General features: G+C 44.0%; 1 protein-coding gene across 1 annotated transcript in view; it reads right to left on the bottom strand.

Moving 5' to 3' along the window:
• DPYSL2 (dihydropyrimidinase like 2) overlaps nucleotides 1–15,732 on the bottom strand; it is a 134,664-nt gene extending 118,932 nt beyond the window's left edge. Inside the window, exon 1 of the mRNA XM_004433560.3 lies at nucleotides 15,256–15,732. Within this exon, the coding sequence (XP_004433617.1) occupies nucleotides 15,256–15,609 (354 nt within the window). The 5' untranslated portion in view covers nucleotides 15,610–15,732. The remainder of the gene's footprint in view (nucleotides 1–15,255) is intronic.
• Nucleotides 15,733–15,796: the final 64 nt, after the last annotated feature.

The raw sequence follows: 15,796 nt of genomic DNA, 5'->3' as shown, positions 1-15,796 counted from the left end.
GTTTGAAAACCACTGATCTAGAGGACACAGAAGACCGTGAGGCAGCAAAGAGGACTGAGAGGGAGGCCGGTGATTGGGAGGAAAACAGGGGAGTGCAGCATCAGAGCGGAGAGTGTAGCATTCAGAAGAAGAGTGTTTCGAAAGAGGAAGTGTTAAATAAATGGGTTAACATGGCCCCTGTATACCGGCCCGCATGTTGTTTACTTGTTCGCAGTACACTGGGGCTGTTGGTGCGAAGCTTGCCAGCACCAAACTCAAATTTTCACACATCCAATTGCTTTAAATATAACCCAAATAAGCATATTTTTAGCCATTTAGAGCCTGTCTGTTTTGCAAATCCTGTAAAGCTGCACCCAACATCTGCTTAGCCATAGATAAAACAGGTCTTACGGCTGTACAAAACCCCGAGCTGCGGCAGCACTTCAGAGCCTTCCGACCCAGAGACGCCCGCTGTGCTGCTGAGCAACATCGCCCGGACACAGAAGCCCCCACCTCCACCCCTCAGATGCCCCTCTCCCCCAGGGGCTCCCCTGCCCCCTTCCCGTTCTGGGTGGTGGCCCCACACTTGTCCCTGGAAGGTCTCCTGCTGTGAGGGACTTCCCATCTCAAGCAACCTGTCACAGTGCTGCCCAAACAAAGCTGGTTGTGTCCTAGCCCTTCTAGTGGTCATGTTTTTCCTTTACCAGCCCCAACATCCTCAAACCCACCACAGTGGGTGTGGTCATAAACTACTGGGTTATAGAGTAAGACAATGACAGGGAAGGATCTACTGAATCCACCATACGGAGGATACTATGACCTTGACAGGTTCCGGTAGAGATAGGAACCATATTGGAGTGGGTTGTGGAGTGAGCTTCAGTGTCCAAAATATAGAAACAACTCTTACAAACCAAAAAGAAAAAGACAAATATTACCACAGAACAATGGGTACACAGGCAGTTCACAAAAGAAACACTATAAATGACCAGTAACCATAGCAAAAAATGCTCCACCCACTAGCACTCAGACAAAGCCAAGTGAAAATCATGAGACACCGTTTTTTTTCTTTTTGATGAGGAAGATTAGCCCTGAGCTAACATCTGTTTCCAATCCTCCTCTTTTGCTGAGGAAGATTGACCCTGAGCTAACATCCGTGCCCATCTTCCTCTACTTTATATGTGGGACGCTGCCACAGCATGGCTTGATAAGTGGGGAGTAGGTCCATGCCCAGGATCCAAACCTGCGAACTCTGGGCCGCCAAAGCAGAACACGTGAACTTAATCACTATGCCACTGGGCCGGCCCCACAAGAAACTATTTTTAATCTATATGATTGGAAAAAATTTTAAATATGATATCAAGTCTTGGTGAAATCATGGGGAAACAGGTATGCTCCTGTATGGCTTGTGGGAGTATAAAATGGACAGTCCCTTTAATGGTGACTTGACAATATGTATAATAATGTTAAATGTACTTACCCCATGACCCAGAAGTTTCACTATCCAGTGTCTACCATAGAGAAACACTCACACTCCTGCACAAACAAGTAAGCATGTCCAAGATGCTCCCTGAAGTGCTGTTTATTATCAATAAAAACCGGAAACTATAGGAAAACGGCTAAATGCAGTGTGGTATTATTCACACTATAGAACAATGCAGTGATTAAGAACACAGACTTTGGAGCCAAATGCCTGATTTTATATCCTATCTTCATCACTTACTGAGCACATAACCTTAAGCAAGTTACTTAGTCTCTTTCCGCCTCAGTCTCTTCATTAAAATGGAGACAATAATACTTAGCCCCCAGGATCACCGAAAGACCTAAATAAGTGTCCGCTTGTAAAGCAATTAGAATAGTGCTTGGGACGTGGTCAGCATGCAATAAATATTAACAACTATTGGGGGCCGGCCCCATGGCCTAGTGGTTAAGTTCTGTGCACTCCACTTCAGTGGCCTGGGTTCGGTTCCCGGGTGCAGACCTACACACTCGGTGGCGGCCGTGCTGTGGCATCCCACATACAAAATAGAGGAAGATTGGCACAGATGTTAGCTCAGGGCAAATCTTCCTCAAGCAAAAAAAATAATTAACAACTACTATGAGCATCAGCAGCTAAAAGAATGTAAGTTTGTGTGAACTAACATAATTTATATATACTAACACAGACTCCTGAGACACAGGGAGAGAAAAGGAACAAGCTGCTGATATAGAGCGACATCATTTAGGTAAATGTGCACGTGCACACACACACACACACACACACACACAAATAACACTACACGTTTTCCCCAAGGACATCTACACATGTAAACATGTGGAAAATGGCCTGGGAGGATCCGGAGGAACGGATGACCCTTGGTTACCTCTGGTCAGCGGAGGGGACCCGGACGGGAAGAGCGGTCAGAGTGGGCGTCAGCTTGTCTCTGGATTGAATCACACATTTCCGTGTGACGGACACCAAGTTTGTTTTTAAAAGCGGTGAATGGGAGATGAAGAAATGGAGGCAGCAAATATAGATGAGACTTGAGAAACGTTTGTTAAGAAGACTAGAAAAATAGTAAGATCTGGAGAGGATTGTGAGGTCAAGAGAGTTTTGCGAGTTTTATTGCCATTGTTGTTTTCTAACGGGGATGTTAATGGACGTCTGCACGCTGACAGAAACGATCCAGTAGATGGTCACGGGGTGGACAGTGTCAGGAGGCGGGAAGTGACAGTGCTCAGGGCATACGTGAGCAGATGGCTACAGACAGAGTAGGGACCTTTCTTCTGCTGTGAGTGGCGGGGAGGGGAAGATGGCACCGGTGATGGAAGATGATAAATTTGGTGGCAAGAAGATAAAAGGGCTCCTCCCCGAAGACTGGCTCCCCCACACCTCCCAGTGAATAAAGTGGAGTCATCCCCTGAGAGAAGGTAGAGAGATGGAGTGTGTAAGATTTGAGTGGAGAGGAGAAGACACAGAGCTTTGCACTGAAAATGACTCAATGTCCATTTGTAGTTTGTGGCCACAAATTAAAAAAAAATAAACTCTTCCCACCTGGGCACTCCCACAGCAATGCTTCCACACCTCTGCTATCGACCTCACCAAATGGTTCTCTAATTATTTATACACAGTCCATCTCCTACTCACTTACAATATTCACCACTAAGGCTGCTGAGCCCCTACTCAGGCCAAGCATTTTACATACAATACTCCACTCAGTCCCCACAATAACCCCATGAGGTCAATATTTTGATGCCCACTTTTCAAATGAGGAAGCAGATCTAAAAGAAATAGGGGATTTGCCCAAAGCTACCATGTGGCATAATCAAAAAGCCCTCTATAGCATAGTAAATTCATCCTAATCTTATGCATACTAAATTCTGCAGAGACATTCAAGGAAGCCTCAAGAATTAAGTGTAAAACACAACATTGGACTGGTTTTCTCACAAAAGTACATCTTCTTACCTAATTAAATGGCAGAAGGAAGGAAAAAGAACCAACGGTGATAATGTTAAATGTCAAAGTCCAGAGTCCTACTGGGCCTGAGAGTTTGCACAATGTCTCCGCATTGCTCTATCTGGTTCCAAACTTGGATAATTCCATGCAGGGCTAAATTCCTGAATCCAGCATGATAACTGCAGAGTCCACAGCTAATTAGGATGTGACCGAAAATACCACAGAGCAGTTAAAGGTTATTTCAAGAATAACATTACAAAGATGTACTTTCGCTGGTGTACCATCGTTAAGCTAAGATAGCTAGACGGTGCAGTGATGCGAGTGTGCACTGTTCCAGGATGAATTCAAGCTCAGGAAGGAAAGTGGATCCTTCCTGGAAATCCTGTTTTTGCTAATTCTGTCATTGAAGTTGGAGGAAATTTAGTGAGCAGAGCTGTAGACGATATTTTTTTGCAGCTGATTTTTTTCTAGCCATCTTCACTACCAGCTCTGGCATAATTACATGTCCTGTAAGAAATACAGTTCATTTATGTAAATAAATAACAAGTCCCAGCAGTGTAATGGAGGTTTTGGTTCCATTGCTTTTAGTGATTGTGACTATAACTCTGAACATGCAGCAAGTTTTTAAAAGTCAGATTATGGATTTCCAGACTTTAAAAGGCCAGAAACCCCACATAAAACATCCCAACTAAAACACTAAGGAAAATCATACAAATACAAAAGCTCCCAAGACAACAGACACCTAAGGCCAGAATCTTGTAATAATCTTGGATCTACTATTGCCAGTTAGAATCGTCATATTAATCGTGCAATTTTATGCTCTGTATTTTGGATGCTTGGACACCTGGGGCCTTGCTGACCCTGCAGAGAGTGCCCCTCCAGGGCCAGCCAATTCCCAGATTCCCGGGAGTGCACCTTTCACACACAAACCAATCAAGCTAGAGCCCAGACCCCCGTCTACCTCCTTTCTGAAGCTCTGAAACTCAGGGCCACTATCTGCCTGCCCTAATCACCCCAGGGGCCAGGTATCAGACAAGTAGGGACAGCCCCTAGCCCCAGAGCCCACTAAAATTATTCAAACTAACCAATCCTAAGCCTGCTTGCCCTGCCTTGCCTTTTCCTTTCCCAAAACCACAATAATGGCTCTTACCCATGTCTTCCCCTCACTCCTTCTGCCTCCTGACTGACCTGGTGCTGCCCGGTGTAGTCCTGCATGCACGCTCTGTCTCCTGTTTCTAGGGATCTGTGAGTACAAAACTCCTTGCTCCGTGACAGTCATTTCCATGTCTGTGTCTTACCATACCTGATTAGACAAATCCCAGTACACTTGAAAACAATTGCCCACACTGGCCTGGGAGGGGTCCTGTCTCTTTATCCAACAAAGCCCACAACTCCTGGAAGGAGACAGGTCAGACAAGGAGAGGTGAGAGAGGGGCCACCTCAACCAATGCTGGTCTGGTAGCTGACGCTAGGCTGCCTGGGGCAAAGTGTTCACAAATCTAGGTCAAAATAGGAAAAATAAGGATAATACATTTAATTTTTCATAAAGCTCAATTTATGCATATTTTTAAATTCTAGAGTTATTTTCCCTTTAATAGTTTTGGTGCTAAAATGTTCTTCATTTTATGAGATGACACTACATAGTAACATTGTTTTGTTTTGTTTTTTAGTGTCCTTTAGTGTCCTTATTTTGGCAACCCTTTGGTTTTTCCCCAATTTTATTTTTGAAATTTACCTGGAGTGTGAAAGCCAAAATCTGCAACCACAGCACCAGAAAAAGGGAATTGGACAAGGAGCTGGTACTTGAATCAATCCTCAAACGATAAGCCTAATAAAGAAGATTCAGCTGGTGCATGGAGTCAGGGAGTGGTGCCAGAGACAGTTCGCACACTCCTCTGCTAAAAACAAGGATTCTGAAGGGATCTCACCTGAATTGAAGGTAAATACAAAGGAAAAAAGATCAAGCTTATGAAAAATTATTACAGAACAAGGGATAGGAGATATTCTCTGGGGGTGGGGGTAAAGTTCAGGAAACTATTTGGCATCTTCAGTGGAGGGTAGGAAGACAGCTCTAAAATAGCAACAGATATAAAACACTAGAGAATATAATCTATCACATCAAACTCTGATTTTAACAGTATATGGAGAAACAGAAAATAGTTGCCAAGAGCTGGCCTGGCACTCACAGCAAGGCCTGATGTTCTCCTGTTGAATGTAAACTTCACAGAGCATCAACATCAGAGACGCCCACTCAGTGACCACGATGGATCAAGACAAAAACTTGACCCCTCAATAATCATGTCTAATAAAATATGGACATTGTCAAAGTCACAAAATACCAAACATCCCCCTACCCCAGCTAACATGAGTGCCTGTTGCGGCTACACCAATTCCAGCTCCAGCCTCAGTCTAACCTGCCCTTCTCTAGATCAGATTTCTGGAGATACCCAGTTAGAGAGTTGCCCCCACTTTATGACCGCACCTGGTCCAGAGGGAATCCTCGCTTCCTTGAACCCTCCCTAAAATCACCCCACCAAAGCCTAAAGTTCTCTCCAATATCCTCTGATAGAGACGCCCATGGGTCCCTGTGGTCTGTCTTCCCCTCCCTGCAACAAGCTATAAGCCCAACTCGTTCAACTGCATGTGTGCTCCTGGTGGTCACTGGCTGAAGGACACTGAGGGTACACACTAGCAGGAACTGAGTGATGATTTACCACGATAGAGAGTCTCTCTCTCACACAATAATGAAGGCGTAGAGGCTTCTCATTGGAGTCAGAAATCAAACAGGGAGCCCTCATACTACCACTGTTATCCAACATGGTTCTAGAAGTTCTAGCCAATGTAATCAGACAAAGAAGAGAAAGAGTAAATAAAGGTATTGGAAAAAAGACATAACAGTAATGTTAGACAATGAAACTGTCCCAAGAGAATCAATTGAAAACTATTAGAACCAAAAGTGAGTTTAATAAGGCAATCAATTATTAATTAATATAAAACTCAAGAGTCACCCAGAATGTAAACCACAAAATACGATACCCATTCACAACAGCAACAAAACATCTAGGAATAAATGTAACAAAAAATTTCAGAGGAACAGAACAAAATACCTGAAAAAGTGGCAAGATATACCATAAACTTAGGTAGAAAAGCTTGCTATCTTAAAATTAAATATTTCTTATAATTCAATATATAAATTTAATATAATTCTGGTAAAAATCGTATTAGGTTTCTGTAATTAAATATATCTTTAATGGAAAATGCAACTGAATGGTGGAAAAAATTAAGAAAAGTAAAGATATTAAAAAGCTTCAGTAACTAAAGGGATATTGAACCACCACAAAATCAGGAAGGCAGATCAATGAAACAGAGCAGGAAGCCAAAAAACACATCCCGACATACATAAAAAGTTGAGGATATAAAAAGATAAGTGGAGGGGCCGGCCGCGGGCATAGCGGCTAAGTGCATGCACTCCGCTGCTGGCTGCATGGGTTCAGATCCCTGGCGCACACCAATGCACTGCTTGTCAGGCCATGCTGTGGTGGTGTCCCACATAAAGTGGAGGAAGATGGGCACAGATGTTAGCCCAGGGCCAGTCTTCCCCAGCAAAAAGAGGAGGATTTCCATGGATGTTAGCTCAGGGCTGATCTTCCTCGCCAAAAAAAAAAAAAAAAAAGATAAGTGGAAAAACATTAATTATTCAATAAATGCCATTAGGACAACTGGCTACCGATTTGAAAAATTAAATTATACCTTACTTCAAGTTATATGCAAAAATTAATTGCCAGATTTAAATATAAGTAAACACAAAATCCAAAAAGGTTTTAGAAGAAAATATAAGTAAATAATAATCTTGAAAGGCAGAAAACATATCAGAAAAGGTGAATTGACTTAATTATGTAAAATTTAAATTTGGATGTCAAAAAATAAAGACCATAAAAAAAATAGATGCATACTAGGAAAAAAATGTGTAACAAGTGATGTTAAAATGGTACATTTTAATATATAATTTTTACAAATTAATGTTTAAAATATGAATATGTTAACAGGAAAATCAGCAAAAAGCAAGATACTACTTGTCACCCATAAATTTGAGAAATATCTATAGGAACTATAATATTCAGTGATGTTAGGAATGCTGAAAAACAGTATTTCTTATTCATTTTTGGTGGGAGTATGAAGACTGGAAAAAATTACCACAAAATGCTATAGTGGTTACCTCTAGATAATAAGATTATCAGTGACTTCTTTCTTTTTAAAAAAAATTTGTTTATCAGGGTTATCTACAACACACATGGTACTTTTGTCATGTTATTTCTAAAAAATAGAACAAAATAAAAACTGAATTCAATTAATTTCTCAAATTTATTTTTCCTAAATTCAGCTTGTTAGTCACTGCCCTCCTCAACACCATCCCCGCCACTCTCAAATCACTGGTCTGGAAAACAAGTTTTCACCTTCATTAAAAAATACATAAATATAAAAAATACCACATATATGTGTGAACACACACACAAATGAAAGAATTTTCTTTATATGAGCAGGATCATGAGATAGAAAGATCAGACTTATGCAATACACAAAACATTCAAGAATATTGAGCTATTGCGAATGCTATTCTAAATGAATTTCAAAGCTCCCATAAAACAACAGGATTTAGTTACATAAATGTGATTCTAGGAAACGAGGCCCTGGAACTTCCTTGCTAGATTTCAGCTGCAACAGTTTTAAGCACAGCCAGGGATAATATGACACCAAAAGCACAGGTAACAAAAAAGATAGATAAAGATAGATGAAAATAGATAAACTGGACTTCATCAAAATTAAAAACTTTTGTGCGTCAAAGGACACTACCAAGAAAATGAAAAGACAACCCACAGAATGGGAGAAAATATTTGCAAATCATATATCTGATAAGGGGCTAGTATCCAGAAGTTACATATAAAGAACTCCTACAACTCAACAAAAAGACAAACAACTCAATTTTTAAAAATTGGCAAACGACTTAAATAGACATTTTTCCAAAGATATACAAATGGCCGATAACCACATGAAAAGATGCTCAACATCATTAGTCATGAGGGAAATGCAAATCAAAACCACAATGAGATACCACTTCACATCCATTAGGATGGCTATAATCAAAAAGAAGGAAAATGACCAGTGTTGTGGAAGATGTGCAGAAACTGGAACCCTTGTACATTGTTGACGGAAATGTAAAACGGTGGTAAAATTGTGGAAAACAGTTTGGCAGTTCCTCAAAAAGCTAAACATAGAATTACCATATGATCTAGCAATTCCAGTCCTAGGTATATACCTAAGAGAACCGAAAACACATGTTTAAACAAAATCTTGTAAAAGAATGTTAATAGCAGTATTACTCATAATAGCCAAAAAGTGGAAACAACCCAAATGTCCCTCAACTGGTGAATGGATAAATAAAATGTGCTATATACAAACAATGGAATGTTGTTCAGTGACAAAAAGGAATGAAGGGCTGACACGCTACAACATGGATGAACCTTGAAGGCATTATGCTGAGTGAAAGAAGCCAGACACAGAAGGCCACACACTGTATGATTCCATTTCTGTGAAATGCCCAGAACAGGCAAATCCACAGAGAGAGAAAGTAGATTAGTGGGTGCCACAGGCTGGGGTGAGGGGGTAATGGGAAGCGAGTGCTTAATGGATGCGGGGTTTCTTTCTGGAGTGATGAAAATGTTCTGGAATTAGACAGTAATGATGGTTGCACAACACAGTGAATGTACTAAAAGCCACTGAATTGCAGATTTTAAAATGAGAATTTTATGTTATGCGAATTTTACCCCAATTAAAAAAAAAGAACAGCCACGGACAGCATAGCCTTCTTTCAGAGCCCAGCCTGATGACAGCCCCAGGTTAGGTGACTGTGTGGCTAGCACAGCTAGTGAACGACAGCACCAGGACTACGAGCCAGGTTTCCTTACTGCCGGTCCAGAGTGCTTTCTGCCAGGGAGCTGCCTTGGAATCAGAGCCCAGCAAGCTGTCCATAACGTCTCAAATACAAACCCAAGCCACCTTCAACACCAAGTGCCTCCCCTTCAAGGCACTGCCTGTGTGCCGCTCTTGGCCTATGCTACCAGCCTTTGCCATGGCTGCAGCCAACCAAACTCAAGTGTCCATCAGCCCACGGTCCACTCAAGGCCACCTGACAATGCTTTTAGTGACAGCTCCCTCATTATTTGCTTGCAGTTCATAATTTATATCAAGTGGGAAATCACATTGTCATCACATTGCTCTAATCTTGGAAAAGCATCTCACTCATACTGTCAGAGTGGGCCTCTGTTCCAGAGATACTTGAAGACATTTCCCGTGTTTAAAAAAATGGTGGACAGAACATCAGCAGTTTAGGGTACATTGATAAAGAGAGATCAACGGTCCCTTTTACAAATGGCGTCAAAGAGTACATTGCAAAACAGAAAACAGAAAAAGCAGCCACTTAAAACTTTTTTGCAATAGTTAACTCTTTGGAGATAAAATGAGAAAAGAATAATTAATATAGAAAGCAATTCGGTACCTCACAGTGGTTAAGAGGCTCTTTGGCCACACAGACCTGGGTTTAAATTCTGCCTCTGGCTTTTAATTAGCAAGTTGCTTTGCAAGTTTCTTTTACTTGCAGATATTTCTTCTGCAAAATAAGGACAACAGTAGTACCTGCTTAATAGAGTTCTCTTAGCATTAATAATAGCACATATAGAGCACTTAGCACAGGGCCTACCCCATAGAATACATGAAGTTTAATGGGATATGAAACATTTTGCCTGCAAAACTAAATTGTACCTTTATGTTCAATAACTATCTCTGGCAATGGAACTGAGCCACAGCAGAGTGTGCTGCAAGAAATATGGGACTGAGTAGGAAACCTCGGGTCAAATCCTAGTTCATGCACTTACTAAATAGCAAGACCTTGGGAGAGGTCATTAACATCACTAAAGCTCAGTGTCCTTATTTACAGACAGGGAATAACACCTATATCAGAAGGTATGGGGACAAGTTTTAAAATAATATATTCTATACATTCTGAAATATAGAATCTAGAATGTAAACATACATTCAAGAGTTATATAATGCTCCATAAATAACAAGGTTTTACTGGTATAGGACTGCAGTGGGACTGGGCAGTGAGAGGCCTCCATTCTCATCCTGGGACTATCACCTGAGTTCCATGGGATGAAGCACTGTTTTTCAGAGCATCGCTCTCTCCACCTCTAGAATGAGGTGATTAAATAATCATTAGGTCTCTTTCTAGCTCTGACATTCGATGGTAGTATACGTGGGAATCCATGATGAATTCTGACTCTCCCTTCTTTCTCTGACTGGCACCAAAGGACTCATAAGAATACCTGGCTAGTCTTTACCAAGGGTAGGAAAATGCCCAGTGCATTCCTGATTTCCTTGACCATGAGTTTGTGAACTATGCAACGTTCAAGAGGTCATGGCCAAATATCACTGGAGGTTCAATGTCAGCAATTCTCCTCCCCACCCCACACAGAGAAAGATGGCAGAGGCGTTTAGCTGGTGGGAGTTTTCTTCTCCTCAGGCCTCAGGCCCCAGGCTGGAGGAGTCTATCTCATTCCAAATATAACCCTTCTTGCTTCTTCCCACGATTAATTCATTGCAGGTCAATTAATTGAGCAACAACTTTTTTAATCATCAATGACTTATTAAAATTTAACTAATTACAGGAATATCATTCAGCCTTAAAAAAGAAAGAAATCCTGTCACATGTTACAACATGGATGAACCTTGAGGACACTATGCTAAGTGAAATAAGCCAATCACAAAAAGACAAACACCGTATGATTCCACTTATATGAGGTACTAGTAGTCAAACTCATAGAGACAAAAAGTAGAATGGTGGTTGCCAGGGGCTGGGGGGAAGGGGAATGGGGAGTAATTGTTCAATGGGCACAGAGTTTCTGTTTTGCAAGATGAAAAAAGTTCTGCAGACTGGTTGCACAACACTATTGAACTTTACATTTAAAAATGGTCAAGATGGTAAATTTTATGTGTATTTTACCATAATTAAATTTTTTAAATTTAACTAATTATATGATTAGTTCCATAATCATTTGGGAAATCAAGAGCAACCAATAATTATGGATTGTCGCCATTTCCTTCTCCTCCCCAAGCACCTCTCTCCCTTTGAACCCAGACGGGTCTTACGTTTTTTTGGAATTCTGAACACACAAATGTTCATATTTGTGTCTCCTCTTTTGAAACAATGTGGCTTCTTAAAGTATCAAATTAATATCCTTGTTCTAGGCTCCCAGCCAAATCTCTACCACTGTCCTGCTAACTACACATTCATTTTGTTGAACAGCCTAGTTTGTTATCAAACAAGTGCCTCTGGGGACAACTTGTATATCAGTCCTTCACATAAGAGATGGATGCCTTCAATCACGGGGATTTCTCTCTAACTAAGATTAACACAAGGAAGAGATTTTGAATGGGAGAGGGAAGGGCAAAGGGGAAGAGAGTGATTTCAGAACTCATTGCTTTCGGAGGAAAGAGGATCTAGAAGGGGCATCAGCATCAGGATGGCATAGGAGTGGCACTGAACAGTAGGAGGGCAGCAGAGTCACTGGGCATCCAGGGCTGGGAGATTATCAACATGGGGAGAGGGGACGGGGACGCAGAATGGAAGGGAATGTCAGAAAGCATTTTACAGACCCAGTGATTCTGTCAAGTTCAGCAGACTGGTGTATAGCTCACTCACTGGCACCTGCCCTGGAGAAGTGGAGAATCACTCCTCTGCCACTCAAGTCCATGGAGGCTTTTGCTGCTGGGAGAAGGGCCTAGGAGCCCCTTGGGAAGGGATGCTCATGCTCCAGTATCCCTGGCTAAACAGCTGGTTCTGGCTAAACTGTGTCTGAGGTGGAATGCAGGGAATTCCTAGGAGGAAAGGAGGAGGCTAAGGGAGCCCTGGGCACTGGCAAGAGAGAATTTGGCCAACAATATTGCCCTTCTGCCCTCTATTCCAAGAGGCTCAGAGTCTTTCACAGGTCATAATCAATTTAACCTCATTGCAGCCCAAGGTAGACTTCCCCAAGGACACAAAGGAAAAGAGAGTAATGAGATAGAAGCTTTCCTCATTCACAATCACACCACTGCCTGTTTCCTTTCACCAAAACCTGACATCCCAGCCAAAGGCACGCCCATTGCTTTCTGGTGCTGACCTGCTCACAACAGAAGCATATTTCACTTAGTTCCTGCAAATGCAGACACTCAACCTCTCCTCACCTCCCACAAGTCATGCAGCACCTGGGCTAAGGAAGTCTGTTCCCTCCTTTCTCAAAGCCTTGCTAGAGGAACAGCAGGTGCCCTAGTGCGACAGGTGGGCAAAGCCACTTCTGACAACACATTAACAAGACCTATAAAGACAGATTCGGGGAGGAGGGAGGGCATGAGACAGGGGCCCTGGGATCCACTCACTCTAGTTCTCCCCACCTCTCTCTGTGCCAGGGCTTCTGATAGGAACGCACTGAGATGCTGGCAGTCACCCCGCTCATTAGCTGAAAACTAAGTAACGGCTACTCAATTCAGTCAAAATGGTGGCCCCAGCTGTGCTTTTGGAAATCACCATTGATACACACACACACACCTCAAATGCCTTTTCTCTCTCATATAGACATGAAATATTCAAACACTGTGAGCACTGATCCTGGTAAATGTTCTTAGTCATGAATGAAAAAAATCCCATAGGAACAGCCCTTATGTGTTAAGGCAAAATTGAAAATGAAAATCCAGGACTGCAGAAAGACCAAGCCAGGATTACTCTCTGTTACTGATAAGCTGGCAACTGAAGCAAATGTAGGTTTGCGGAGGCTAATTCGGCCCAGGGTTTTGGTTGGGTATTTCCTCTTCAAATCTCCCCCTCCATGCTCCCTAGGTTTACAATTTAGAATTTCTAATAAATCTGGGGCGTGTTCAAACAAGTAGCATCTAAGCTTCTAAATGGACAGGAAAAGAGAGGTGTTATTTAACCCAGTGAAATTTTGCCTTTCAAATTTGAGTTTTAATTCACTGCCATCATTACAGGGGTGGCCGCTCTCAACTTCTGCCCCCTGACCTGCCATTTTTTTAAATGATCTCTTCCTTATCTCAAGGCATTTTTCTCCTCCCTTGAGGACATCTGAATTACCAGCACAACTTATTGAAGATGAGGTTACGTTATTAGAAACTTTTACTTAAATTGTCTGATCACTTGGAACAAAGCAAGGTTTTTAGACTTAGGTTCTTCTGGCTGCTTCATAGTGACATATGCACATCAGATACCCTCCTATATGAATAAACCAGAGGACAGGGCTCGGGGAGGAGGAATCAATTAAGTGATGTGTTGTCCCACCTTTTGAAAATGACAGCAAATGGCTTATCTTTCCTAGTATTGGTTCTTTAAGAGTCAAAAGCTCCAAAACTCTATGCCATATCAGGAAACAGTAACATGCTCAGGCCATTATCAGCAACTCATAATTGTTCTCACTGTAAGCACACAACCTGAATGCCGAATAAATGCTGTGGAATCACTCGGTGAATATGTATAGACCACTCCCAACTAGTCTGGAAGCCTCTTAAGAAGAAACCACCTTGAACTTTTAATAGCTAACCATCCCCCTGCCCCACAAGGGAAGGCACACAATAGGTCTCCAATAAATAATCAATCATTGACTGATTTCTCATCTTCTCCAATGGGCATGGGAGAGAAACAGCAAACAAGTGTTAAAACATTCCACACTGTAACTGATCAGTTGAGAAAATAAGGCTGTGAAAAAAATTGCACAAGTATGAAGGTCACCCTGATAAAAAAAAAAATGTGGTGCAAGAAGACTACTGCACTTAAAATGCACACTATACATATTTGCGAGAGATGACAACACTTTCTAAAATCAAGGTTTACCAAATCGGTCTTCTTTGTTCCCCCATTGACACAGTGTAGGGATCTAATCCATCTCTGACAATCTATTCAAAATGTGAGGGGTTTTCCCCTTTTCTTTTCTTTTTACCCTTTGAACATAATCCACTCAGTCCCCATCCCCAACGTGCTTCCCCAACAGCGGCGGGGGGACCGCTCTGGGAAGCCCTTGCTAGGGTACTCAGCGAACTTTGTTCTCCACATGGCTATTTAGGAGCGTCTCGGTTTCCTCGCGTGACTCCACCGCCTCCCTCGTTCTTCTCACACTGCGAACAGGAGTCAAGGGTGGTGCGATTCTGCGAGGCGGTCCGGGGAGGCGCTGGCCATGGTGCTGGCCTCCGAGCTCGGGACGCGAGCGCTGAGGGCGCGGGAGGAGGTGCGGTGGGTGAACGCGCAGGGCGCGGTGGGGAGCGGCCATCGAAGCCCCCGCCCCTGCCGACCCCCGGGGAGCCCGCGAGCCTGCACGCGAACTCTCCACCGCTCGCTCCGAGCTGCATCAAAAAAGGGTGGGGCATCCAGCCACAGCTGCAATCGGAAGCCGCCCGGCCGGATTTAAGAATGGAACGGCGGCCCATCCCCCCCAACCATGCGACCCCCTAGCCGGGGATCGGCCCATCCTTTACCCCCACGCGCTACTGCCCAGGCCCAGGGAGGCGCCCGCAGCCTTTGTGGGCGCACAGCCGCCCACCGCCGAGCCCGAGCCTCTCCGCACCCTGCACGGAGAAGGGGCGGGTAGGGTGGGGTGCGTGTGCAGATGCGGGGAGGCAATGTTCGAGGAGGGGCAGGACGGTGGGCACGCTGAGATCCTCGTTCTTCACCGAGCTGGAAGGAGGCGAGGGAGGGGCGACCCCCGCGCACGGTCCTCCGTTTCAAACACCCCTCCCCCCATACCAACCTGGTCGTTGATGTTCTGCAGGGCTTCCTTGCCCGAGGCCCGCCGGATCTCCACCTTCCGGCTCGATTCAACAGATGGCTCCCCGCCGGCGCGCCGGCCCTGCCGGGAGTACGGAGGCTGCGGGTCCGGGCCCAGGTGGGCGACGTCCCGCTGCTGAGCCACCACCTGCCCCGAGCCCCGGCCCACCGACAGCGAGTCGAAGTCGATGGTCTTGTTCTCCGAGGACCCTTCCACGGGGCAGAACATGCCACAGAATTTCTGCCGGGGCTTGGGACTGCCTGAGCCCAGGTTTTTGAAAAAGGCAGGGACCTCTTCGTCCTCCGTCGCCTTCCCGGATTGCTTCCTCTCGGCCATGGCGCGGGGGCTCGAGGAGGGTCCTCTCTGTCGGTCCGTCCGTCTGCTGGTCCCTAAGTCTGCCTCTCCCTGTGCACAAACCCCCTGGCTGCTGCCGCGGCTACCGCTCTGCGCCTACCGCAAGGTGTACAGAAAGGAAGGAGGGCTGGCGAACGGGCGGCCCACCCCTCCCGGTCCCTCCCCCTGA

The sequence above is a fragment of the Ceratotherium simum genome, chromosome 12 (genome assembly GCF_057802395.1).
Source record: "Ceratotherium simum simum isolate JZ-2026a chromosome 12, ASM5780239v1, whole genome shotgun sequence".
Taxonomy (NCBI): domain Eukaryota; kingdom Metazoa; phylum Chordata; class Mammalia; order Perissodactyla; family Rhinocerotidae; genus Ceratotherium; species Ceratotherium simum.
Note: the sequence above shows the minus strand (reverse complement) of the source record. Positions and strands in the feature narration are given on the sequence as shown.